This window comes from Culicoides brevitarsis, chromosome 3 (assembly GCF_036172545.1).
Source record: "Culicoides brevitarsis isolate CSIRO-B50_1 chromosome 3, AGI_CSIRO_Cbre_v1, whole genome shotgun sequence".
Taxonomy (NCBI): domain Eukaryota; kingdom Metazoa; phylum Arthropoda; class Insecta; order Diptera; family Ceratopogonidae; genus Culicoides; species Culicoides brevitarsis.
In genome coordinates this window covers 21090939-21115551 of record NC_087087.1, presented here as the reverse complement: position 1 = coordinate 21115551, position 24613 = coordinate 21090939, and the positions used below count along the sequence as shown (strand labels likewise).

Sequence of the window (24613 nt, the reverse complement as noted above, 5' to 3'; positions counted from 1 at the left end):
AAATTAATCAAAAAAAAAACTCTGAATTTTTGAAAAACTTTGAGCTTTTATACAGGTGATACCTACAGAACAAACAAAACAGTTGTAGTTCCAAAATTCATAATAATTCGTACTTCAATATATAAAAAGGGTCTGACTATGCAAACAATGAAAAGTTTTAGTTAAACAAAGCCAATTTTCGATGTCATGTTTAAAACAAATTTTGCTTCAAAATCAACTTGTATATTTAGCTGTCAGTAGGGTTTCGCGAAAATTAAATAAATAAATGGAAAATAAATACAAACTTCGGATCAGTTATTTGAGTTGATGATTGAATACAAATTTTAAATGTTGATATCTTATGTAGCAATACTGAAATCGATTTTTTTTAAATAAACACCTAATAAACAAATGTTTATATAAACTAGTGATCACTTTTTAAACTAACAAACTTAATCGCATTTAAATTTTTCATGATAAGCATACAAGTTTTAAGAAAAAAATTGGAATAAAAAAATACATAATATATATTAAATGATTTATATATAGTACAAGTTTTTTTTAAATAAGTAGTAAAAAGTTTTCATACAAATGCACGGATGGACGGACACGCAACCACTATGACACAATAATGTTTTTCTTTTCTTTGAAAATATGCTAAAAATAAGCTTATATTAATTAATGACATAAAAAATGTAAACTGAAATTAAACTTTTAAAGTAAACTTTGAACATTTATAAGTTATTTGTCGAAAGGCGATAAGTAAATATTGACTATTCAGATTTTTTTTTATAAGTAAATAAATTTTATTCATGAAATAATCAATTAACAATATGGAATGAATTTTGAGTGCTCTAGCGTTCTAACTACTTCAACTCTTGTTGGGATTTCTTAACACAATAAATAGACGACATAAATAAATGAGAAATTCAGAGAGAAAACTTAAAAATAACTTAAACTAATATCATAGTCGGCATCCAGAGGTGGATTTGGAGTTTTTACAGTGGCTGCGTACGTAAAGATGGGTCTTATTGTTACCTTGTACAGCAAGAGTTTGTTGCGTTTGTCAAGTCTCGATCGGTTGTTCAGCAGTGAGTAGAGGACTGTTTTTTTTGTAGTTTATGTTTTATGTACTACCTTGTTTTTGGTGCATAAAAAAGGCACATTTTGTGATACCCTATCGAAATAATGTAGACAAATTTTCAGAATCAAAGGCAGTAAAGTGCTAAACGACAGTGAACTTTTCAAAGAATTAAATTTCTAGGCTTGAACAAAAAAAAAAGGCCACGGAAAAAATGACATTGTTTGTGCAAAAAAGTATCCTTTTTTCATCGCCGAGAAATCTTTAAAAAAAAAAGCTTTTAAAAAAATTTTTTTTTCTTCTCCTTAGAGGGCTCTGGCAAATCAAAAAAAAATCTGCTTTTTTGTTCATTTTCTGGTATTTTTTGTAATTTTTAGTACATAGTAGTAGGCATGTTTATACACAGTAAATCTACGTCTCGCGCTGCGAGGCATATGTTTCTTTGCGAAAAATGATCTACTCGAAACAATAAACAATTCTAGTGAAAAAAATCTTTCAAAAAATTTCACCTCAACTTAGATTTTTGGCGATTTTCAAGCAATTTTTTTAATTTTTGGTCGAAAATTTTTCACTAGGATTGTTCGTTATCTCGAGTAAATCATTTTTCACCAAGAAACATATGCCCACAAACCTACCATTGCTTCAGAAAAGCCAAAAATATCAATTTTCCACGTCTCGCATCACATCTCGCACCGCGAGACGTAGATTTTTTTACTGTATAGCATATAGAAAATGGACAAAAATTTCTCATGAAGTAAACCTCGACTTGGTACCAGCGTGGCCAAATCTTCAGTTTTTTCCTGGAATCTCCCGGATTGTTGTAAAATCTCCAGGATTGTACTCAAAATCTCCAGGATTTTAATCTTTATGGAAATTTTCAGAAAAGAAGAAATAAAACTTTCAATTTTTTGATCAAAATCAAATTTATTTTAGATTTATTTTATGATTTGATTAATTTTTTTCAAAAATAAAATAAAATAAATATTACCAAATTGTAAGATATTGAAAGCCTTATAAAGTTTATTTATTTGAAAAATCTTGGAAAGAGTTCTGTTAATTTTTTAAATTTTAACAGTTTTTCCTAAGTGTATAACAATTCTGATATAAAAAAAAGAAAGTATAATCAGTATGTAATTCATCAGTCGAATCTGCTGCGTTAACGAAAAGACAGGGCTAACAGGTTGCGGTCTCTAAATAAAAGTGATAAAATGTCAAGAAAAACGTTTACCTTTTCGATGTTAGTTTCGTTGTGGAATTTCTCAGTATTGCATCGCCAGTTTTCAAAATTCTATTTTGACTTAGTTGTAGTTGATGAATGTGCTACTCGATATCTCAAATTCTTTCTAAAAATAAAAACAATTTCAATTAAAAGTGTCAATATGGATAATATTTTAGTATTTGATAAAAACATTTATATTGATTCATATTTGATTACATATATTATGTGTATTTAATACGTGGGAAAGCAGTTTTCATATTTCTCATTACAAATAATACAGAAGCTCTCAAGATTTAACAATTTTAACGAGAAAACGTCATTTTATTTTAACTATAAAAAGCAATACATATTTATGTATGTAAAATACATTTTCTGTATGCAAAAACAGAGGTACTAAATTAATTAAATTAATTTTAATCTTTCTTTTACAAAAATCAAAGTTGGAAGTTATTTTCTTTTTTAATTCTTAAAGAATCTTCAGCTGCAGATACTATTCTTTTAAATCGATTTAATTCTGTTTTGCGATATTTATTTTTTCTTGTAAGGGGGGATGCACTAATACAAGGTTCAAAACACTCTTTTCTTTTAACTTTTAAAATCCTTTCTTTTTGTGTTTTCCGTGAATGCAATGATTAAACCTTACCCACGTTTTTTCAATTAAAAACGTATCATATTATCTAACCACGCAATCAAACAAAATAATAACATTCATGCAAAACGGCATATAAATTTCAATAAATTATGCAAGCATGTTTGTTCTTTTTGTTTCATTTTGGCCGTTAAGCTTCTTTTTTATTAACTTCAGTTATTATCAATTAACGATTTTTTCAAAATTCTTTAAACTTTATTGACAAGATCCAAAGATGCAAGGATGCTTCCAGCATTCAATAAAAATATAAATACTAAATTTTAAGAAGTTAATGCGACTACTAAATTTTGCTGTGTTTGATTTTTTTCTTCCTATGAATACTATAATCAATACAAAGGAAAATAGTGCATATTTCACAAAGAATCACAACTTTGCTAAATCGAAAATCTAAGAAACATTCTGTCTAGAGTATAAAAAAATAAGAAACTTTTTTTCTGACAATGGATTTTCCGAGTTTTTCTTCAGAAACCGATTTCACTGTAGAATAAAATTTATGAAAATCGATACATTTTTGGGTTTCTTGTGGCAACGGTCCGTTTCCGACCATTTGTTGTATGGAAAAATCGAAAAAATTCGACCTGAACTTATAAAATTGTCGGATTTTCACGTGAATTTTTTTCACTAGGATTGTTTGTCGTCTTGAGTAAATCATTTTTCTCCATGAAACATATTTAAAATGTGAATTTTAAGCCCCTTTTTGCCAATTTCGTTTCTGAAGAAAAACTCGGAAAATCCACCGGCAGAGTTTTGCTGGAACAAAAGTATCTTACTTTTTCATGCTCTAGAATCTAGATGGAAAGTTTCTTAGATTTTTGATTTTGCGAAGTTGTGATTTTCCGTGATTTCTCATGAAATGACCCATGTGTGCGATTTGGCACATTGATTAAAACAGAAATAATTAATGTTATAAATGAGACATATGCATGATGATTTTTCACAAAGATTTCGCTATACAGTTGATATTTTGAAATATTTTTGACCTTGATGACATTTATATGCCCTAATGCACATTTCAAATTTTTGATTGAATATATATGTATATTTTAAATATTCATGGTTTATTTTTCAAATTGGTAACACGAAACAAAAAACACTTATTACTTATTATTCTGTTTTTTTTTTTCGTCCAAAAACTATGGTTAATATTATACTTTTGTACTGATTTCTAAATGTTATTTTGAAAAAAGTCAGACGTACAATTGAAAATTTTTTCTTCGAAAATTGATTTAAAATAATCTGTGTTCCAACACCTACTGTCCATTTCAAAAATAATATTCATCATTGGTGCGTTTAAACATGAAAGAGGAATATGTAGAGTCTATCTATACTTCCTTTGTTTAAATAAAAGCGCGCTATCATTATACTTCTTCACTATTGTACAAATACGCGCCGTTGTTTTTTTTTGTTATAGCCTTTGGCTTTTTAAGATGATGGAATTGAATAATTTCAAGATGATTATTTGCATAATATTGCATTTTCGTATGTACCCTTCTGATCATGTTTATTCAACTTATTGACCTTTTTTGTTTCTTTGTAATGAATACAAAATAAGCCAATGCAAAAATATATAACTTTTGAATACCTACATTTTTTTTTACAAAATATCTTATTAAAAGTTACGTTTTAGTTGAATATCATCAATTTCTAAATGGAACATATAGAAGTTCAGTGACTGCATAATTCTATCGAAATACATACTAAAATTAAATCAGGCAAAGGTTCCAGGTACGAATAAAAACCGAGAATGAATTTAACTATGTTTATATAAAACTGTTTGCGGAAAATAAATATCATGTTGAGAATAACAAGAAAGATGCAGATAATTTTTCAAAAAAGCTATAATTACCAACACCTCATCATACAACATAAAAGGCATCTTTCGGCACATTTATAATAAATATAAAAGTGAAGTGAGTATAAAATAAAAGGCAAACGGTCAGAAAGAAGAAGGAGATTTATAAAAAAGGCAATAAATAAACGAGTATGACGACGCTATGCAACAACAAGTGTACACAAACACGTTTGCAAGAGTTATTGCAAAAACCAACCAATAATTATATTAGGTCTTATTTGTAAATACTAACACCTCGTATTACTTTGAACGAAGTTTTTGCCGAAAATACATTTAAAAAAATTTGAATTTCATTATACTCCTCTGGATTTAATCTGTTGAATGGCCGTTTAACTATAAAACAGCCGGCAAAAAGAATTAAATTTATGTTTAATTTTTCGTTTCGATATAAAAAAAATATTAACAAGGAATGTTGATAAAACAATTTGATGATTAAGTGGATAAACAAAACAATCCTATAAGTTTGTGTTTAACTAAATGTTGATAGAAGAAAAAGCGAAATAATAAAATAGAAAAAAATAAACTGTTAACAAATTCGAGTTCGTAGTTAAGAGTGCTTTCAGTATTTTTGAGTGTGTTTCGGGTAATATTCTAAAAGAGCTTGAGATTATGTAATTATACTTTCGACAAACTTTCGATAAAAGTAAATTTCAATCAGAAACTATCTCATGAAGGTCTGAAAGGGTCAATCGCACTTACGCACTTTTTGACAAATTGAGAAAAAGCGATTTAAAGTTTTTATCTGGTTTTTGTGCTGTAAAATATGATTTTCAAGTAATTTCTTGATGATTGAGCTTGTATATAGTAAAAATTGGTCAATAAAAACGATTTTTATGCCAAAATTTCCGACCCCAACAAATCGGAGGCGTTTAAAGCAATTTCTATCGAAAAAAATAATAAATCGCACATACGAAACAAATAATGTGATTTTAAAAGTCTTATAATTTCAACGTTTTCTTGAAATTTTTAGTTCAAAATGACTTTTTATGCCTTAAAAAAGTATAAAGAGCACAGAAAAATAGAAAACATTTATGTTCGAGTAATTTGAAAATTTGGCTTTTAAATTTGTATGGCTATTTGCTATTTATCCTTTCACTTTGCACATATGCGATTTGGAATATTGCAATAAAACACACGTTTTCGAATAAATTTTGAAATTTTCTTAATGTATCTGAAAGTACTCGTCTTTCAGCATATTTTTTCATCCTTAACGCAATTTTGCCAAAAAGTGCGTATGTGCGATTTATCCTTTCAGCCCTTTAAATAATATTTGTAGTGAGGCCAATTTGTGCAACATTATCGAAAATGCTGATTCTTGTTCGAAGTGATAAATAAAATAACTAAAAATAAAATTGATAAATAAAATTTAGAATTTAGTAATGCACTATAAAAAGACATGTACGTGCCAAAAAGACTAACGGACATAGATGGGAAGGTAGTCTTGTTTAATTTAGATTAATGATCACATCAAAAATCCAAGTTGAATTGGTCAAATCAAATCATATAAAAGAAATTTTTGATCTCATCTGCAAATCAATCAAAATTTTTATGTTTTACCAGCTTGAGCCCTACATAGCCCTAGAGCTTGTATATTAGGTAACACAGTAAAATTTTAAATATTTAAAAAATTACTACATAGAACTTTTTACCAGATTTTTTTTCTGTGTTTAAAAATAGCAGGTATCTAACAATTAAAGAAATATTTGAATCAAAGAACGAATAGCTTTCTAAAAAATGAAAAGATATACGTGTCGATGAAATTGATGAGGGTAATAAAAATTAGTTAATTCTAGCATCTGATGCACTCCACCGCAAATGGTGTTAAATTAATAAATATTCTATGATCATTAAATTTTATGGCATTGTGGTTCTTAAATTCTGATCGAAATAAAAATAGATTTGGAAAACAAAAATTTGAAGTTTTGTAGATTTTCAACGAATACTATTTACAAAACGACATTGTAACAAAATATCTTCTCAAATATCTACTCAAAAGACAGGTCTTTTTACGTACTATAAGATTACATATTTAAAATTTGGAGGTCCCCCGAACAAATTTTTCCAAATTTCGGTGAATTTTAGGCCATTTTTCACCAAAAATTGAGTTTTCTGGCTATATCTCGGAAAATATTCGTTTGGGAGCATATGTTTCATGAAGAAAAGTGATGTACACGAGACAACTAACATTTAAGAAGAAAAAAAAAATTCAAAATTTTCCTCCCCAAAAGTTTTCGAAAAATTCTACTGATCCATTCTACCGGCCCACTCTACTAATCTACTGTACTGTATTGGGAAGTTATGGCTGAAAAACGAAAAACCTTAAATTTCTTTCTATTTTTCATAGGTCTTTCATCCCCCAAAGTTTCATTGAAATCGGAAGACATGATTTCTGGACTCGGTCGTTTCAATATGGAATTCGTCATAATAATATTGTTCCAAGGCTTGTTTTGTATAAATAACTTTTAAAAATATAAATGGAGCATTGGCGAAAAAAAACGCGCCGCCGGCAACAGTTTTCACTTAAAGCAATTGGAATGCAATGATAAAAACAAAACAGTCCTAAAAAGCTCGAGACCATAACATTTGTTAGAAAAAGAGATTAAGAAAAACGAAGTTTCCAGATTTAGCACAATTGCCCAAAATTTATATCATGACCAAAGTCAGAGTTATATTTTAATCTTGACCATAAGTTTGCGATGATGATGATTATATAGTGACCCACTTAAGCACACAAAAGTTTGACGAATTTGATATGTCTCCCTCTCCTAAAGAACTTGTTTCTTACTTTATAGTTACTTTTTGTTTTCATTTCCCCGGAATTAACTTGTTTCCTACTTTACAGTTTGTTTTTTTTTTACTTTTTTTTCAATATAAATAATTTTGTTTTAGAAATTGAAAACTTCAATCAATATGTTTTAAAAAGATCATAAAATTATGAAAAATAATTAGAAAGCAAAGCAAAGCCAAAACAGAAGATTTCTTTTTTTTTAATGGAATTAAAGATAAACTATTCAGTTTTTCATTTCTATTACGGTATTATGGAATGGAATGTTTAAAAAATGACATATCAATAAACTCTTATTTATAATTTTTCAAGTAAAAGTATTATGATGAGTTAAAAATACTTCTGTAAAAATATTTACATCTTCATGAAAATCACGAATTTTCTAAAAAAAATATGAATAGCTTAGATAAATTTTCTGTGTGTATACTCTATAATTAATTTAGGTACCTAATAAACTTATTGTAGTATATGTTTGATATACTACTTTGTTTTCACCGCACAAAAGGGGCCCATTTTGTGAAACGCCGGCCTAAAAACGTCGAAAAATTGCCAGAATCAAAAGCGGTAAGGTGCTAAACGACAGTAAACTTTCCAAAAAATTCGAATCCAGGCATAAAATTTCCCGGCTTGAACGAAAAAATTACATTTTTTGGACAAAAAAAGTATTCTTTTTTTCATAGCCGAGAAATTTTTGAAAAAAATTAAAATTTAAAAAAAAAAATTTTTCTGGACTCTGAGAGGGGGCAAATCAATAAAAAATCGGCTTTTTTGTTCATTTTCTGGTCTTTTATGTAATTATTAGTACATTTTCGGACCCCCCTGGATCCGCCCTATGTTTACCCAGTACATGGAGAATCAAATCTGCACACAAACGACTTATGTAACAATTATATACTACAATTCAAATTTGCTCTGCTAATTCAAGGTATTTTATTTTATAAAATCACATGAGTTTTTTAGTTGTATTGACAAAAAAATTTCATTTGATCAATCGATTATTGGTCATATATTTTAAATTGGCACTTCAGCTAAGTCTTAACCTAAGTAAGAAAACATGGTATTTTGCTTTGACATATTATTTTTTAATCAAAGTAACGTAGGTGTCTCAAAGAAAATAAAAAATACGAAAATATGATCACGAGTGATAAAAATAAAATCTAATTAGACACAATTCATTGATTTTACAAAAAGAAGAATAATCTATATGTCTTCTACACAACCTTCATTCATGCATCATTAAAATAATTATAATCTGCTGTTGTATCCTTCTTTTACATAGCATCTGACAAGCGTTATTTTTATTTTATAAAGGTAAATATGATTGAATAAAAACAGTTGGCATTTTGCACGAAAAAGTGACAAAATTATTAAGTAGCAATTTTAAAATTATAAACTGACACGCGACTACATAACAATATTTATAGTAATCATTTTGTAAAACGAGAAAAAGTGTGGTTTAAGTATTTATGGTCTCAGATGATAGCAAAATATTTTAAGTATGTTTTAATTTGATTATTATTTTAACTAAATATATATGTGTTTTGATAAAAAAAAAATATGGACGATGAAAAGAAACAATCGTGGGTACATCGTATACAAAAAAATGTTTCATTTAATAAATCCATACATGTACGATGGAAATTAATGAATCATGAAGGTAATTTGTTCAAAAGTGAATTTGATATATTTGTCACATTACTTTACTATTCCAATCGAATTTAACACATATAGATTTCTTGAGGCACCAAATAATTTAAGTTAATGTACGATGCGCTTCATAAAGCAAAAACGTGTATTTTCTCTAGAAACCCATTTAATCGTGTTCAGTGAAGACTTAATAACAATAAAACAATCAAAACATGATTTTCTAAAATAACCACTGTAATAAATCAACAGTAAATGTACGTTTTACATACAAGCTAAAAGAATGAAGGAATATCGGATAATTTTTTTTTTTTTGTTTCGTAGACAATCTGGCAACATATTTTACTCTTTCATTTCTCTCAGACCGCGCGCATTATCATCGTTAACAATCTCGTGAAATAATGGTTGGTAAAAAGATCATCAAAAAGTAAGTAGATATGTGAAGAATCAACATGATTTGAAATCATTAATGTTTAAGAAAAAAATAAAAGTGGTAGACAGAGAGTCGTCTACCTTGTGAATATCAGTGGTGGTAAAGAGAATTTGCTCTTGCGTTTTTTTTTCTATAATTTTTCCTTAAAAAATTATTTAGTAAAATTGATTTTACTTTTGTTTTTGATAAGATCTTGCTTTTTAACAAATTCTGTATTATGTACATCAGACTTGCCAATGTGGTTTTCTTACATTTCTCACATTTTAAGTATGACGAACCTAAGGCTCATACAACTATCAAAAATGTTTTCGGGTTTCTCCAACCAAATTTTTTGAAAAATTTTCAGTAGGGATATCTAATATTGAGTATTCGGATTTTGGTACATTTTTGACCTAAATTCTCTTGAAAAATATCAAAATTTTAATTACCTTAAATGAGTTTAAATATGATGAGGTTAATAACTACTTTCTAATTTTTTGTAAAAATTGATAAATTTTGTAAAAAAAATAATGATCTTCCTAATTTTCAAAACTGATATTCAAAAACATATAAAATCCTCAGCAACTATAAAGAAAATTAATATTAAACTGAAAGCATTTTTCATATTGTATCAACCTAAAATTACTTATGGTAAGTTAAATAACTAAGCCCAAAATAATTTTGTGTATGTGTGAGCATGTGTGTTCATATTTAGAATACAAATACTTTTGAGATAAATAAATATAAAACAATCATTAATTTTACACGTTAAAATTTATAACAACCACAAATACTTTCATATATGTATCTTTATTGAACAAGCAGTAGCTTTTCAAAAAGAGAAATAAAAAAGAACGATAAAACCATTAAAGGTAATTTAAAATTAGAATGAAATTTAAATATAATGAGAACTAGTACTTGACAGCAAATTATTATTTATATTTATGTATACCCATATGTATTTTTTTTATTTAAATCCTTAAATACAATCGCAATCATTAATCGATTCGTACTAAGTAGTAATATAAAACACAAAGTTTTCTAATATGTATCCTATTTATATGTATAATTTATATCTGGTGCATTCCATTCTAAAAAATACCAAAATCACGGTTTTGATTTTTATCGATATTTCCATAAAACAGTAATAGAAATGAAAAACTGAATAGTTTATCGTGATGTCCATCAAAAAAGAAGAAATTTTTGCTTTGGCGAAATTTTTTTACCCTTATTTTTAAAAATTTTATGATAGTTTTAAAAAATTTTTATCGCAAAATCCGTGTAGCGAAAAAAAGGTCAAAATTTCAACTTTATTATTATAAAATTTTTGTTCACCAGGATTGTTTGTCATCTCGAGTACATAAATTTTTGCCATGGAACATATGGTTTTAAACGAACAGTTTGGTCAGAAAAGCCAAAAATGTGATATTTTTGCGTTTTTAAAAAATTTTGAACCATTGATAAAAATTTTTAAAATAAGTCGAAAATAAATGTTGTCTTAGCAAAAGTTTCTTATTTTCGGATGGACATCAAGATAAGATAATAAGATCTGTACTTTTATAGGTAAATTTAAAATCCGGGATTTCGGTATTTTTTAGAATGGAATGCACCATCTATATCAACTTAAAACAAAAGAAACTGTAATTCCTGTTTCAAAACTTATATTTAACCATTGTTCAAATCAGATAAATTATCGTACAAAAAAGTTTCGTCCTCAAATATTATTGAATATTTACAAAAAATTCAAGTATATATTTATTATTTATGGATTGACTCAATGAGGGAAGGATGAAAAACATCAATAGGAGATCCTGGGATCCAAAGTCCAAGAATAATCTCACTAAAATCTTAACTATGAAAATTTTTCAAGGTTTTGCAGTTTGGGACTTTCAGCGTGAGAACCTATCGTTAAAAGGCTTTAATAGGTTAGGTTTAGGAGGTTAGCAATTTTGGAGGTCGTAAATGGATGGCGCCTTAAATGAATTTGTTAAGGCAAGCAGCATTTATCGCCTGAAGTCGTCTCAAAACGTATCTCCTCAATAAAATACTCCTCACTCATTAAGAAATACTTTGGCCCACTGTGGTCCAAAGTGTCAGTCATTCACCTTATTCTGTGTGCGAAAACAGCCTTTTGAAAACGGCAACTGAAATCGAACATATTATCAATAAGTAAACATTAAACTAATTAAAATGGCATCATTTGTAATGTTATTGCGTCCTAATACTTGTAAAAGATTAGTAAAAACTACCGCGTTAGCAGCTTCAAATAGCTTGTTGTGGAAAAATAATTATTTTACGTATTCCAATCAAATATCGCAACCACTTGATAGAGAGCCTAAGTTTTGCACTGCCGATGAAGCTTTGAAAGTACTAGAATCAGGTAAATTTGTTAAGCCAAAATATTCAACAAGCAATAAGTATGAATAAATTTTATAACTTGAGGATCAAAGTACAGTGTAAATAACATTTCATTAACATGTGATAGGAAAAAAACAAATAAATGCAGGACTAATTTTTATTATTTTTACTATATTGTATTTATATTACCAACCGAAAATATACACCTATTCTATTGCGTAATTGCTAATTTTTTATTATTTTAAACTTGTTTATTTTTAATAAACGTATACAAAATTTTTGGTCTCTATGGTTATCTATGAAAAAATATTAACGTTGAGTGTTGTTTTGATGAGATTTTTTCTTCGAAATTTGCTGAAAAGATAAAAGAAAGTATTGAAACTGTAATATCTGTAATGTTGTGAAAAAAATCTCATAGTTTTTTTCTATGAGAAAAACATTTTCTCACTGTTTTTTTTTATTGATTATTGATGACAAAGATTTCATTTGTTCATTTTTTAAGGACAAACTGTTTTTGCTCAAGGAGCGGCCGCAACTCCAATTGATCTGCTAAATGCAATGACTAAACATGGAAAAGAACGTAATCTGCGCGACATAAAAGTAGTTCATATGCACACCGAAGGCCCAGCTACATATTGTGCACCAGAATTGAAGGATATATTCCGTTCGGTGTCCACCTTCATGGGAGGAAATGTGCGGAAAGCAGTTGCTGAAGGTCGTGGAGACTCTATACCGATATTTTTACACGAAATCCCTCTATTGTTCAGAAGAAAAATGATTCAACCTGATATTGCATTAATTCATGTTTCACCTCCAGATCAACATGGTTATTCATCTTTAGGAACTAGTGTCGATTGTGTTCGTGCCGCATTGGAGAATTCCAAAATTATAATTGCACAAATTAATAAAAACATGCCAAGAACTTTCGGTGACGGCATAATTCATCAATCTCATTTTGACTTTGCTGTAAATATAGATACACCACTTCCAGAACATGGCACATCCAAACCATCAAGTGAAGTTGAGACAAAAATAGGAAAACTAATTGCCGAAAATTTAGTTGAAGATGGAGCTACTTTACAAATGGGTATCGGGAATATTCCCGATGCTGTCTTAAATGCATTACATAACCACAAAGATTTGGGAATCCATTCAGAGATGTTTGCGGGAGGAGTAGTTGATTTGGTAGCAAAAGGATGTGTAACAAATAATAATAAAATCATACACAAGGGCAGAATAGTTGGATCTTTTTTGATAGGTTCGTCTGTGCTGCACAAATCATATACAATAAACTAAATCTGAATCTATTCTTTTTTTTTAATTTCAGGAACTAAAAAGCTGTATGATTTTGTCGATAATAATCCATTCATTGGTAAATAATTTTATTTAGTGTGTTCCAAAAACGTTTTCTGTTTTGCGTTACATGTTTGAAAAAAAATCCATGGGGTATGGGGGATATATAAATTTTATATAGATTTTCGTTTTTAGTACTATTTATTATGGAAATGTAAAAAAATTGTTCAATTTTTTTAATTATTTTCTCTGATATTATTATAACATTAGCGTTTTGGCTTATTTTTTCTTTTCCAAAAATAATTTTGAAAAATTTTTCTATAAAATAATTTTCAAATTTTTTGCTCGTTATTTTTTGTAAAAAATTGTTTCTTGATTTTTTAATCGAAATGTTCATGAATCACCTCTTAAATAGTGTAAAATGTCAAAATTGTTGAAAAACAGCTAAAATATCTAGCAAAACTTGATTTCTTAAGTCATTTAGTATGAAAAAGTATTTCTATAATTTCTATAATTTTCATGGCCATTTTTCATAAAAATAACGGGGGAGGAAACGGGAAACAAGATTTTGGAACAGCCTGCTTATAACCATTTTTTATAACTCACTTATAACTCATTCTCACAGAAATGCTCGAGATAAACTATGTGAACAACACAAGTATTGTTGCTCGCAATCCCAAAATGACAGCAATTAATTCAGCGATTGAAGTAGATCTCACGGGACAAGTGTGTAGTGATTCAATCGGAACAAGAATGTTTTCTGGATTTGGTGGTCAAGTGGATTTTATCAGAGGGGCTGCGGAAGGTTTTGATGGAAAAGGAAAACCTATTATCGCTTTACCATCTGTAACAAACAAAGGCGAAAGTAAAATTGTTTCAATTTTGAAACCGGGTGCTGGTGTTGTAACATCTAGAGCTCATGTCCATTACGTTGTAACTGAATACGGTATCGCACAATTATTTGGAAAAACTCTCAGGCAACGCGCTTATGAATTAATTCAAATAGCGCATCCTGACCATCGTGAAAAATTAGAAAAACAAGCTTTTGAGCGGTTAAATACAATGCCTTGTAAATAGACAAAACCATAATGGGAAATTATGTGCTCATATTATTTATAATTGATAAAAACAAATAATATTTGGAAAGTTTTTCAATAGTAAAACTTTAATCAATTAGAAGCTAAAATTGTTAGTGCATTTTTTAATATTAAGATACAGTCAACGTTCCCACATTCGGCCTGCACTCATTTTGGACACGTCTTCAATGCCAAAAGGCAAATTTCGAGCAAATTTTAATTCCGAAAATTAAAAAATTAATCTTAGAAATGTGTAACTAACAATGTTATTAGGTATTATTAGGTATGTTTTTATCTTCAAAAATGCCTTTTTTCTACTAAGCTGAGAAAATAATCTGTCATTTTTTTGTAATTATTGTTTTTTACATTTTAGTACACGGAATATTAATATAAAATAGTTATGGATTCTCAATTTGGACGATTTTCAATTTTATAGGGGCCGATTGTGGGAGCGTTGACTGTATTTACCAAACATTATTTTATATTTTTATCGTTTGTTATTTACCATACATTTAAATATGTGTTGCAAAATAAATTTATTCTATAAAATTGTTGTCAATAAACTCTGTTACGGCTTGTTACAGTTGTTGAAAGTGTTTGGATATCCTTATTAATTATTTTGAAAATTCCCAAGAGGGATATCAAGACTTATCTTAAATTTTAATATTTTTATATGCTTTTTTATTGAAATTCCAATGGTGTCTGTCTGTAATTCTGTCATCACGCTTTTAGCCCCCTACTTCCCACAAGATGGCGTTGTTTCTTTTCAGCCTTCGTATTTAGCGTGTCAATTGGAAATTCCATGAGAGCCAAAATGAGCATTGAGAAACTTCTTAAAGAAACTTCATAGAAATTTTCCAGAATGTTCATAGAATTTTCGTGATATTTCATAGAAGCTTCGAGAAAATTCTTGAAACATCATAAATATTTACTAATAAGATATTCTTTGTAATAACTAAAAAGTATAAAATAAAAAATGGTCAATTTTGATGACATTTTTAACTTTTTTTTTATTTTGCACTATTGGATTTTCGGCTTTCGAAATGGGGCATGGAACAAAAACATAGAACAAAATTTGGAGCGGCCTTATTTAAAAAAAATTCTTGAAACATCATAAATATTTACTAATTACAAAAATATAAAAAAACTCAAAACAACAAAACTATTGAACGATTGAATGGTCAAAAATTATTTATATTTTGGACTTTTGTATGAAAAAAAGTATTCCGTTTTTTATCTGCCCCACCCCCTTATTTTTATTATAAATATGTTAAATAAAACTATTGAGGCTCCAAATAAGCCTTATCAAAGCTTTTGAATTCAATATTTTAACAGATTTATAAATTCATTTTTTAAATTATTAGGTATATTCCTTAAACTCCCTGTTTTAGCTACTGAAAATTTCTTATGAAAAAATTTAGTATCCAATCAAATACAACGAGGCTAGACTAAATAGCCATAAATTTTCTCAGTTTATGAGATATATTAACATACAATTTTTAAAATTAAAAAAAAAACTTATTCATTTTTTTCAGAAGCGGCATCAATAATTTCAGACTTAAGCCGTCTTGCTAATGTTATTCTCAACGTTGATGACTCTAATTTCGAGTCTAATTTGGTTCCGTCTTTGTTTTTATCATCTAATAGAATCTTTGCAGCAGCAATAGATGCTGATTGTGGTCTTCCGGTTACAATCATGGTTTCGTTTAATTGCCTAGTTCTAACTTGTTTTTTAACCTGAAGTATTTTATCACGTTGGGCGCGTAAATACTTCTGTCTTTCATGAATTGCACGTGTGTCTATCTTTTCATGGTCGAAGAATAGATTCAAACGTTTAAATTTTTCAGCTTCTAGAATATCTTTGGATTTTTCTGACACATTCTCGTTAGGCAAACATTGAGTTGAAATATTTGACTGGCATAAGAAATCTTCATCAGGAATTTTTCCATCATTGTACAATGATTCATTAGCTTGTTCTTCTGATTTATCATTTGATTGATTAGCTGAAGGTAAGTGTTGTTGTCTTTCGATTAAATCTAACGCTTGAATTTGCAATTCTAAATTACGTCTCATCATCATTTTTATAAAAATTCTAATGTCATTTGCAGCCCAAATCTGTTGAAACAAACCTTGATGAAACGAAAACGATATATCTTTTGTGTTTTCATCAATTCCTGCTGAATCATTTTGCATGCGGTTTCCTAAGCAAGCTACTTCAAACTGTTCCTGATTTGAATAAATAAAATAAATGAATTGTTTAAAATTTTCAATTATTAAGAAAAATTGATTCAAAACATTTTAAATTATTTTATCAAAATGTTATAAAAAAGTACTAAATCTTACGGTGGTAATTTGTAGCTCTTCCATAAAACTGCCTAGCATAAAGTCCACTAAATTTTTGTATTCCTCGTGAAGATTTTTGTAGGCACTATTATTTTCATCTAAATCATTTGAATCAAAAACTATAAAAAAGTGTGAATAATCACATGATATTAGGAAAAGTGTTTAACTTCTCACTTATTGATTTTTCCTCAATAAAGTTTTGGATCGGAGCATTCCATACCGGACCATGCAAAAAACATACAAGAGAGTCAAAAACCCAAGCTTGTTCTTCTGTCATTTTTATAAAAGTTCGATTATTTTATTATTCACTTAATAAATTTAGATTGCAGAGAAAATTTCTTAGATATGCACTCTTGGAAATTGATGTCAGTTTGTGTTTACATTACTATGGCAACTTGTATTGAATTGATATCAATTCCATCGTTTAACAAGTTCTCCCGACTTTCAAAATCAATTGCAAAATCTATAGGAAATAATAGAGAATGAGTCTAAAAGCTAATATTTCTATGATTTTCAATAAATCAATATTTACTTATTCAGTACTAAATCGATTTATAAAACCAGTCAACATCAAGGATATGTCCATTTGTTTTAAAGGAAAGAAAAATAGTAATTATTAAATTAAATTAAGAAAATCATCGTTTTCACTTTTTTTTACTTATCCTCATAAATCTTTTTTTCGCTTAATATTAACGAGTTACTAAAAAACATTAATATATCATTAATATATTTATTTTATATATTTTTATTACCGTATTGATTTACATCATTGCACTAATATTTCAAGAAGAACGATCATATCGTTATTGAATAAATAAAAAATAGCAAATGCAAAATAAATGACGCAAAATTATGTTTTTAAATATACAATTCAATTATTTTTTTAAGTGACAGGAATCGATCAATTGATCGATTATTTCTAAAATGATCTAATGTGAAAAAGACAAAATTGTTTGTCATTTTTAACCTACGATTTCTTATTTATATATTTTTTTAAATCTACCAAATTATTTTTCGGACGCAGCATGACAGACAAGACCGTAATGTCTTTTTTACAACAACATAATAAATCAGACAAAATTTGAGCTCTTCTGCTTTCCTTCATTTAGCCAATGTACTTTATTTTTATAGAAGAACTACTACTTACAATTTTTAAATACTAGTGAAATGTTAGAAGGTATCACATATCTTGTTAATTAAGATTGTGATTCCTTATTAAAGTATTCTAAACACTTATCTTAAATATTCTATTTTTTTCTTTCGTTTTGTAAAAAAAAACAAGAGTTTACAAATTAAATAGTGTGAATATATCATGTATCATCTTTTTTATGACTTACAATTTAATTCTTTAAAGTTCCTGTAAAACGATAGTCAAAAATGTTGTCAACTAAAAGCTACATGTATTTTTTTTTAGAAATTTTCTATCAAACCTATAAAGTATCTATGTATAATTCAAAAATAGATCGATGTTAAAAAAATGAAATGTTACAGTTTCGACCTAATTTTGTATCTGAAAATAAATAAAATTTTTGTCACAATTTTTTATCCACTTCTTTCAGCAAAAACACAAAAATTGAAGCAAAATATTTTATAAATGCCCTTGTAGTTTTTTGTATTAAAAGTCTGTAAATCGAAAACATTTTAGTTCTTAGGCCTAGTAACATGGCTGTTAATGGAAGATTGTGAATAGACATAGCCTTACGAGAATTCCCGGCGAGAAATCCCCACGGGAAATGCTTACTTCCTGATTTTCCGACAAAAAAATTACTTGGGAACAAGAATTGAAAGAGAAGAGATTTAAGTTTCCTCTGCATTAATTCTTCAAAAAAAATTCGGTTTTAAAATTATTATTTTTAGTTGTTTTGCTTCTTTTTACATTTTAAAATGTTATTCTGTCTAGAAGCTTCTCAAGTTTTGTTAAAAAGAAGCCAATTCTCAAATTTTTAATAGTTCTTTATTGTCAGTTTTCGAAGTTTACACAAATTTATTCTTCTATAAACAGAATTTCTTGAAACAAAGTACAAAGTTTGATTTTTTTACTTTTCAAATTTACCCAATCAAGGCGGTAAAATTAGGGTGTCCAAAAGCTCGAGCTTTTTGAGGCTCTAACTGGCTACTTTTTAAAACTTGGGTTATTTTTTCATTGCAATCGTAGCCAGACAATTCAATATTGAAAGAAAAATTAGAATTATCAAAGGCTTGTGAAATTAACTCATTCAACCTTATTAATTCCTCATTCGCGAAATAGTAAAAAAAAATTCTCGACATAGACATCTGGAATCAAGCCAGAGTCTTTCACTTGCCGGTTGGATGTTCGGACCATTAAACAAGTTCTTGAAAATTGTGCAAACAGAAGTTTTATTTAGTATTTTTATTTATTTTTTATTTTATTTATCAAAGGTTTATTTATACTTTTTAGAAAGATAACATTAAAAAATTACGTTAATGAAAGAAAAAAATAGAGAAAGTAGTCGTCTAAAGAACGACATACTATACCGCATTTCGTCTTTCCAGACCTACACTTTTTTGTACTCCTCACTTCACATTTTCATACTTCTCATGACCCTTTCACAATTCCATACACCTCACAACCCAAGGGACTGCCCACAGACCTTCAGGGTCCTCAAATAACTAAGAATTACTAACAAAAATTTTGGGGCACACCAGAACACACTGAAAAGCATACACACAGACGACAAGTCGAGTTTAATACCGCATTTTTTCTTCGAAATGCGATAAAAATAGGAACTTTAAAATTTTTTCCTATTCAAAAAAGCAATTATTTTAAAATATGATCGGAAAATTATAAAAAATTCTTTGAAATTGGCAAATCATGTTAATATTTAGTCATTATGCATTTCCCGGATCCCGATCCAGACTTTTTGAATAATCCCGTCTCGACTTTAAAAAAAATCGGGAAAAAGGCTATGTCTAATTGTAAATATTGAAATTAAAAAATGTAATAAAAATTATCAAAAACTTAAAAATCTTTTAAAATTATTTTATATTAAATATTTTTGAACTTTCACGGCTTGAAAAAAAAGAAACATTTTTAAGAATTGCCTTATATTTGTATTCATGCAATAAAGGACAAAATATTCTTCGGAACTTGACTTGAGAAATTTAGAGGAAATTTTTCTTGCAATTTTTATCACAAGTTCAACCTATACCTGAGCTTTTAACTCAACAATTTCAATGCATATAGGAAATGAATTTATGTTCTTAAAACACTAATAAGCGATCAGCAGATCCTTCCAAACTTTCGTCATCATCTTCATCATCAGATTCCTGTAAAAAAATATGAGTTGAATCATTGAAATTACGTATGTCAAAGTAAATAATCTACCTGATCATCATTTCTTATTAAATCTATGCTTTTGTTGGACAATGTGTCTATGAAACATATTTGGCATTATTTTAATTTTTCATTTGGAGTTTTTGAAATTTTATCTCACCACAAATTGGTTTTCCCCTTGTTCTAGTATTAGCGAATTCTACACCATGTTTATCAACACACCAGCACACTCCTACCGAGTTATGGCATTGCATAGGTTTGTAAAACCCTTGAACGTCACAATCAGGAGCGTAGGATCCTAAAATATTATTCAGATTCAAATCTAGCTTTGCATTAAAAAATGGAATTGCTTCTTACCAACCAAGTCTCCAGTGAGCCGTTTTCTCACAGCTGCACAAGGCCTGTTTGATTTTTCAAAACATTTACACCATTCATATGGCTCTAAGTTAAAATCCAAATCCTTGTCACAAACTTCTATAAATGGCTTGATACATATTTCATTCTTTAAAAGACATTAAAATTAAGATTTAACAAGTGAGAACGAATTGTAAAATGGTGACTCACTTTATCGTTTTCTATGTCATACAATTCTTTTCCAGATAATACCCCATTATTATCAATGTCCAGATGTCCAAACATCCACTTTGCCTCCATTTTACAAGTAAGAGGAAAATTTGCTGAAATACAATAATATTAATTGATAATACTATTTAATTCAAGTAATTTACCCTTCATTTTTGGAACTCGAGTGTGTCTTTTTTTTGTATCTGCCATAATGACTGAAAACCAATCAAGTAATCGATCACCAATTGCAGTCAATTGCTGTGGATTGCATTCTGTTTTCATATTTTTGTTTTCTGTAAAAATATTTTTATTTGAACAATAAGTATGAAAATAAAAAATGCTTTAAAAAATTAATAATCTAAAAAGTACAGTAAAAGTTTGTTTTTTCCGTCGGAATTTAATGAACCCCCCCCCCCGATTTATGACGTAAAATACCCTTTTTCAATATATTTTTTTAAAAATTAGCTAATATTTATATGGAAATTTGTGAAAAATTTTACATATTTACTCACTAAGTTAAAAAACAGATTAAAAAGGTTTGAAGCGCTTAAATATTACTGATAATTGAAATATAATTTCAAAATATTCTAAAATTGAAAAAAAACATACTTTGAATTTTATTTTCTGTTTTATCTATGACCTCATTATATCCATGAATTTTATGTTTCTCATCAAGAGAAATCATTCTGGTGACCAGATCGCTATTGTAACTCTGAAATGTAAACAAGCTATTATTATTTTAAAAATTGAACAAGAATTTTATACAAAAAAAAACCTTTTTATTGTTTTTATTTGTAGTATATTTAATGTATTTATAGTGTTTATTATCATATCGAACATCTTCTGGAGTGAACTTGTAATCCGATTCAACATTCGGTATCTAAGAATAAAATAATTATTGAGTTTATAGTATAATATTCTCATTTATTTTTTACCTTTATGTTATCTTTTGATGCTTGTGATATTTGTGCTTTCAAACTATTTTGCTGCATAGTTCTTTGATATTTGATGTTAAAAGCATTTAATCGATCAGACATTTTTTGTCGCTTTTTAATATCTGTCAATTCTTTGAAAATATTGTTCATTTATCTAATGTATTTATTCAGTATGAATATATAAAAGGTATTTATAAATATTTACCTTGACAAGGACAAAATCCCTTGCAGTCCATTTTAATTGATGTTGAATGTATACAATTGTGATAATCAAGTCGACATACAGACGAATATGTACGATTATCTGATCCACATAAAAATGTGGGATTAACTACTGGACAAGGCTTGCAATTTCTTGAAAAAAATAAAGTAAAATAAAATATATAGATTTTAATATAAAATATATACTAACTCCTCTAAAACATTATCATCCGCATCATAAAATACATCTTCACTTGATAGAATTTCTTCCTCAAATTCATTTTGTGTTTCATCATCTGACTCAATTGAGCGTTTGGCTTCCGCCTCCAAATATTTCGTTTTTGAAATGATTTCGTTGCTACAAAATTAAATTATTTATCTAGGCCTCTTAAAGTAAAACCCAATAAATCTTACAATTTAAAAACTATTAAGATAAAACAACAAATACTACTAATATTTTCATTTTTTTTCAATTATATTTGATTCAGGTTTTAAATACCTGTCTTTTGCTTATTTTTGGACAAACTTATTGGGTTTTATTTGGAACGGTAAAAAATAAAACAAAAAGTAATACCGATTTTTATGAAGCTCCTTTTTGGAAACACAAACTGCAGTGAATGCATCTTCAAGCAAACACAACTCTTTTTTTTTACAGTTTAACGGCTTACACAAATCACCTATAATAGCAAGAGTTTCTATTAATCAACATATTATTTCCATAATAATCACACACAACAACTTATATTATATGGTGCATTCCATTCTAAAAAAAATACCAAAATCACAGTTTGAGTTTTTCATAAAACAGTCATAGAACTGAAAAACTGAATAGTAATTTATCTTTAGGTATATCAAAAGAGATGAAACTTTTTCATTGACGAATATTTTTCTCTTAATTTTTCAAAGTTTTATGAAAGTTTTAATTTTTTTCGCAATTATGGAAAAAACTCGCGTAGCGATAAAAAGTTCGAAATTTAAAGTTTTTTATTTCAAACTTTTTGTTTAACAGGATTGTTTGTCGTCTAGAGTACATACATTTTTACCATGAAACATAAGGTTGGAAACGTACCTTCGTATATAAAAATTGAAAAATGAGGCGAAATAAAAATTCGCCATACCAAAGTTTCCTTATTTTTGTATGGTCATGATAATACAATCAGATTTGGATTTTCATAAGTAATTTTTAAATCCGGTTTTTTTTTTGTATTTTTTGAATGGAATGCTCCATATATGTACGTGAACATTTTAAAATTTTAAAGAACTTACTAGAAGGATCATGGATCCATTTTTTCTTCTCAGATGGTTGTTTTGATTGAGAATTTTTGTCATCCTATTTGTGAAACATATCGATTAAGGTACATTACTTTAAAAGAAAAAGACAAAAGTTTGCTCACTTCATCTACGAATTCAAAATCTCCTTCGAATTTACTATTTGATTTTCTAGATTTAGCATCGATGACCAGAAATATAGAAATTAAGAAAATACAAAGCATTGAAAACTTCATTTTTATATATTTCTTTTACAATTGTTGAACACTTATAGCCAATTTTTTTTTAGTTTTTTGTATCAATAGTTCTTTATCAAAAGCAAAGTGTAGCAAATTTTACATCCTATACTCAACTTTTGCTGCGAAAATTATTGCTTTTGTTTGTTTATACAATTTCTTTGATTCTTATAATATATTTTAATTATTTCATTTCAATATCATTCTAAAAATGTTTTGAAATTTTTGATTTTATTTTTATTTTAAGTTCAGTTCAGTTCCACAAATTTTAAGTTCAGAATATTTTTTTTCTTTTTTAATTATGAAAACTCTCGACATGCGTCTTCTTGAGCTCTTATGTAGAAATAATTCTATAGAGAAACAAACAAATTGCACGGAAACTCAATTATGGGAGAAAGTGTGGTGCATGCGCATCCTTTTAAAACTTACATTCAAAAAACCCGTTGAAATGAAATTATTTTACAAGGCGTAAAGACAACTTTTTGTTCGACGATAGACGATACATTTAAGATTATTTTTTTGCCACGAAAACATTAAAACTCAGTTAAATTTAGATGAAAACAAGTAAAAACTCTGAATAAATTTGACGTCTATTTGAAAGCTGATATACGAGACTACAAAGTTGGGCTTCGTGGAACCTGCTTAAACTACGATTCCTATGCAACTTTTTTATTTGAAGTAAAATCTCAATGAAGTTTTATGTTTAATTAGGTAGTGATTAGATTTGCCAAGTATCAACTTGATTTTTGAAATTCAACTATTTTGACCGGCGACGACGGAACTCGTTTTCCAGTGTCAAAAACTAGCAAAGGCCGCACACAAAATTCCAGTCGAAGGTGTACACACATACACGCGATTTATGGAGTTTAATACCGCGACTTTTCTTCAAACTGTGGTAAAAATAATTTCGAAGTCCCAATTGAAATCGAATAGTATTTTCTATTGGTTTTTAGAGATTTGGTTTCATTTAATGAAAAGGGTAAAAATAAAAATTTTTTTTTTCACATTTTCGACCATAAATGAATTATGTATTCTGATAAGACTTGTCATCCTGAGCAAAACCCAGTCGGTCATTTTAAATTATGACTCATCGTTGACGCGCGAAAGACGTTTTCGGGGATTTTTTTCGCGTAAAATCTTAAATTGCGCATGACTTCACAACTATAAGTCCGATTTTAATGATTGAACAGTCGTTGGAAGCCAAACAAAACTGTTTCTTGAAGAAATTAATTTTTGTTAATGTTTGAAAACGTCTTTCGCGGCTCAATGATGAGTCATAATTTAAAATGACCGATTGGGTTTTGCTCAGGATGACAATCCTTATCAGAATACATTAATCATTTATGGCCGAAAATGTGAAAAAAAAATAAAAAAAAAAAAATATTTAAATAAAAAAAAAAATTGAGTTGTGCTTCAATTCAA

The 24613-nt window shown here is 28.1% G+C and overlaps 3 protein-coding genes across 5 annotated transcripts; 1 reads left to right on the top strand and 2 right to left on the bottom strand.

The window, feature by feature from the left end:
• The first annotated feature begins 11709 nt into the window (after positions 1 to 11709).
• Positions 11710 to 14934, top strand: LOC134833140 (4-hydroxybutyrate coenzyme A transferase). 2 transcript variants are annotated; one of them, XR_010162109.1, is made up of 5 exons: positions 11710 to 12001; positions 12482 to 13237; positions 13307 to 13351; positions 13898 to 14631; positions 14722 to 14934. XR_010162109.1 is itself a non-coding variant. In XM_063847366.1 (4 exons), the coding sequence occupies exons 1-4, from the start codon at positions 11812 to 11814 to the stop codon at positions 14347 to 14349; spliced, it is 1443 nt and encodes a 480-aa protein (XP_063703436.1). In that variant the 5' UTR covers positions 11710 to 11811; the 3' UTR covers positions 14350 to 14934. The 2 variants fall into 2 exon arrangements, 1 of the variants encoding a protein (XP_063703436.1); XM_063847366.1 differs by having other exon boundaries at positions 13898 to 14934.
• A 932-nt stretch (positions 14935 to 15866) lies between these two features.
• On the bottom strand, positions 15867 to 16968 carry LOC134835312 (cilia- and flagella-associated protein 36). The gene is made up of 3 exons (XM_063850183.1): positions 16866 to 16968; positions 16692 to 16810; positions 15867 to 16574 (listed from the first exon to the last, which is right to left on the bottom strand). The coding sequence occupies exons 1-3, from the start codon at positions 16966 to 16968 to the stop codon at positions 15867 to 15869; spliced, it is 930 nt and encodes a 309-aa protein (XP_063706253.1).
• A 483-nt stretch (positions 16969 to 17451) lies between these two features.
• On the bottom strand, positions 17452 to 23502 carry LOC134833216 (proteoglycan Cow). 2 transcript variants are annotated; one of them, XR_010162112.1, is made up of 15 exons: positions 23081 to 23502; positions 22953 to 23016; positions 22261 to 22363; positions 21898 to 22044; positions 21691 to 21839; positions 21486 to 21616; positions 21326 to 21430; positions 21160 to 21262; positions 20715 to 20843; positions 20551 to 20663; positions 20344 to 20488; positions 20147 to 20284; positions 20038 to 20084; positions 19862 to 19979; positions 17452 to 18201 (listed from the first exon to the last, which is right to left on the bottom strand). XR_010162112.1 is itself a non-coding variant. In XM_063847458.1 (14 exons), the coding sequence occupies exons 1-14, from the start codon at positions 23189 to 23191 to the stop codon at positions 19914 to 19916; spliced, it is 1551 nt and encodes a 516-aa protein (XP_063703528.1). In that variant the 5' UTR covers positions 23192 to 23502; the 3' UTR covers positions 17452 to 19913. The 2 variants fall into 2 exon arrangements, 1 of the variants encoding a protein (XP_063703528.1); XM_063847458.1 differs by having other exon boundaries at positions 17452 to 19979.
• Between the last annotated feature and the right edge of the window lie 1111 nt (positions 23503 to 24613).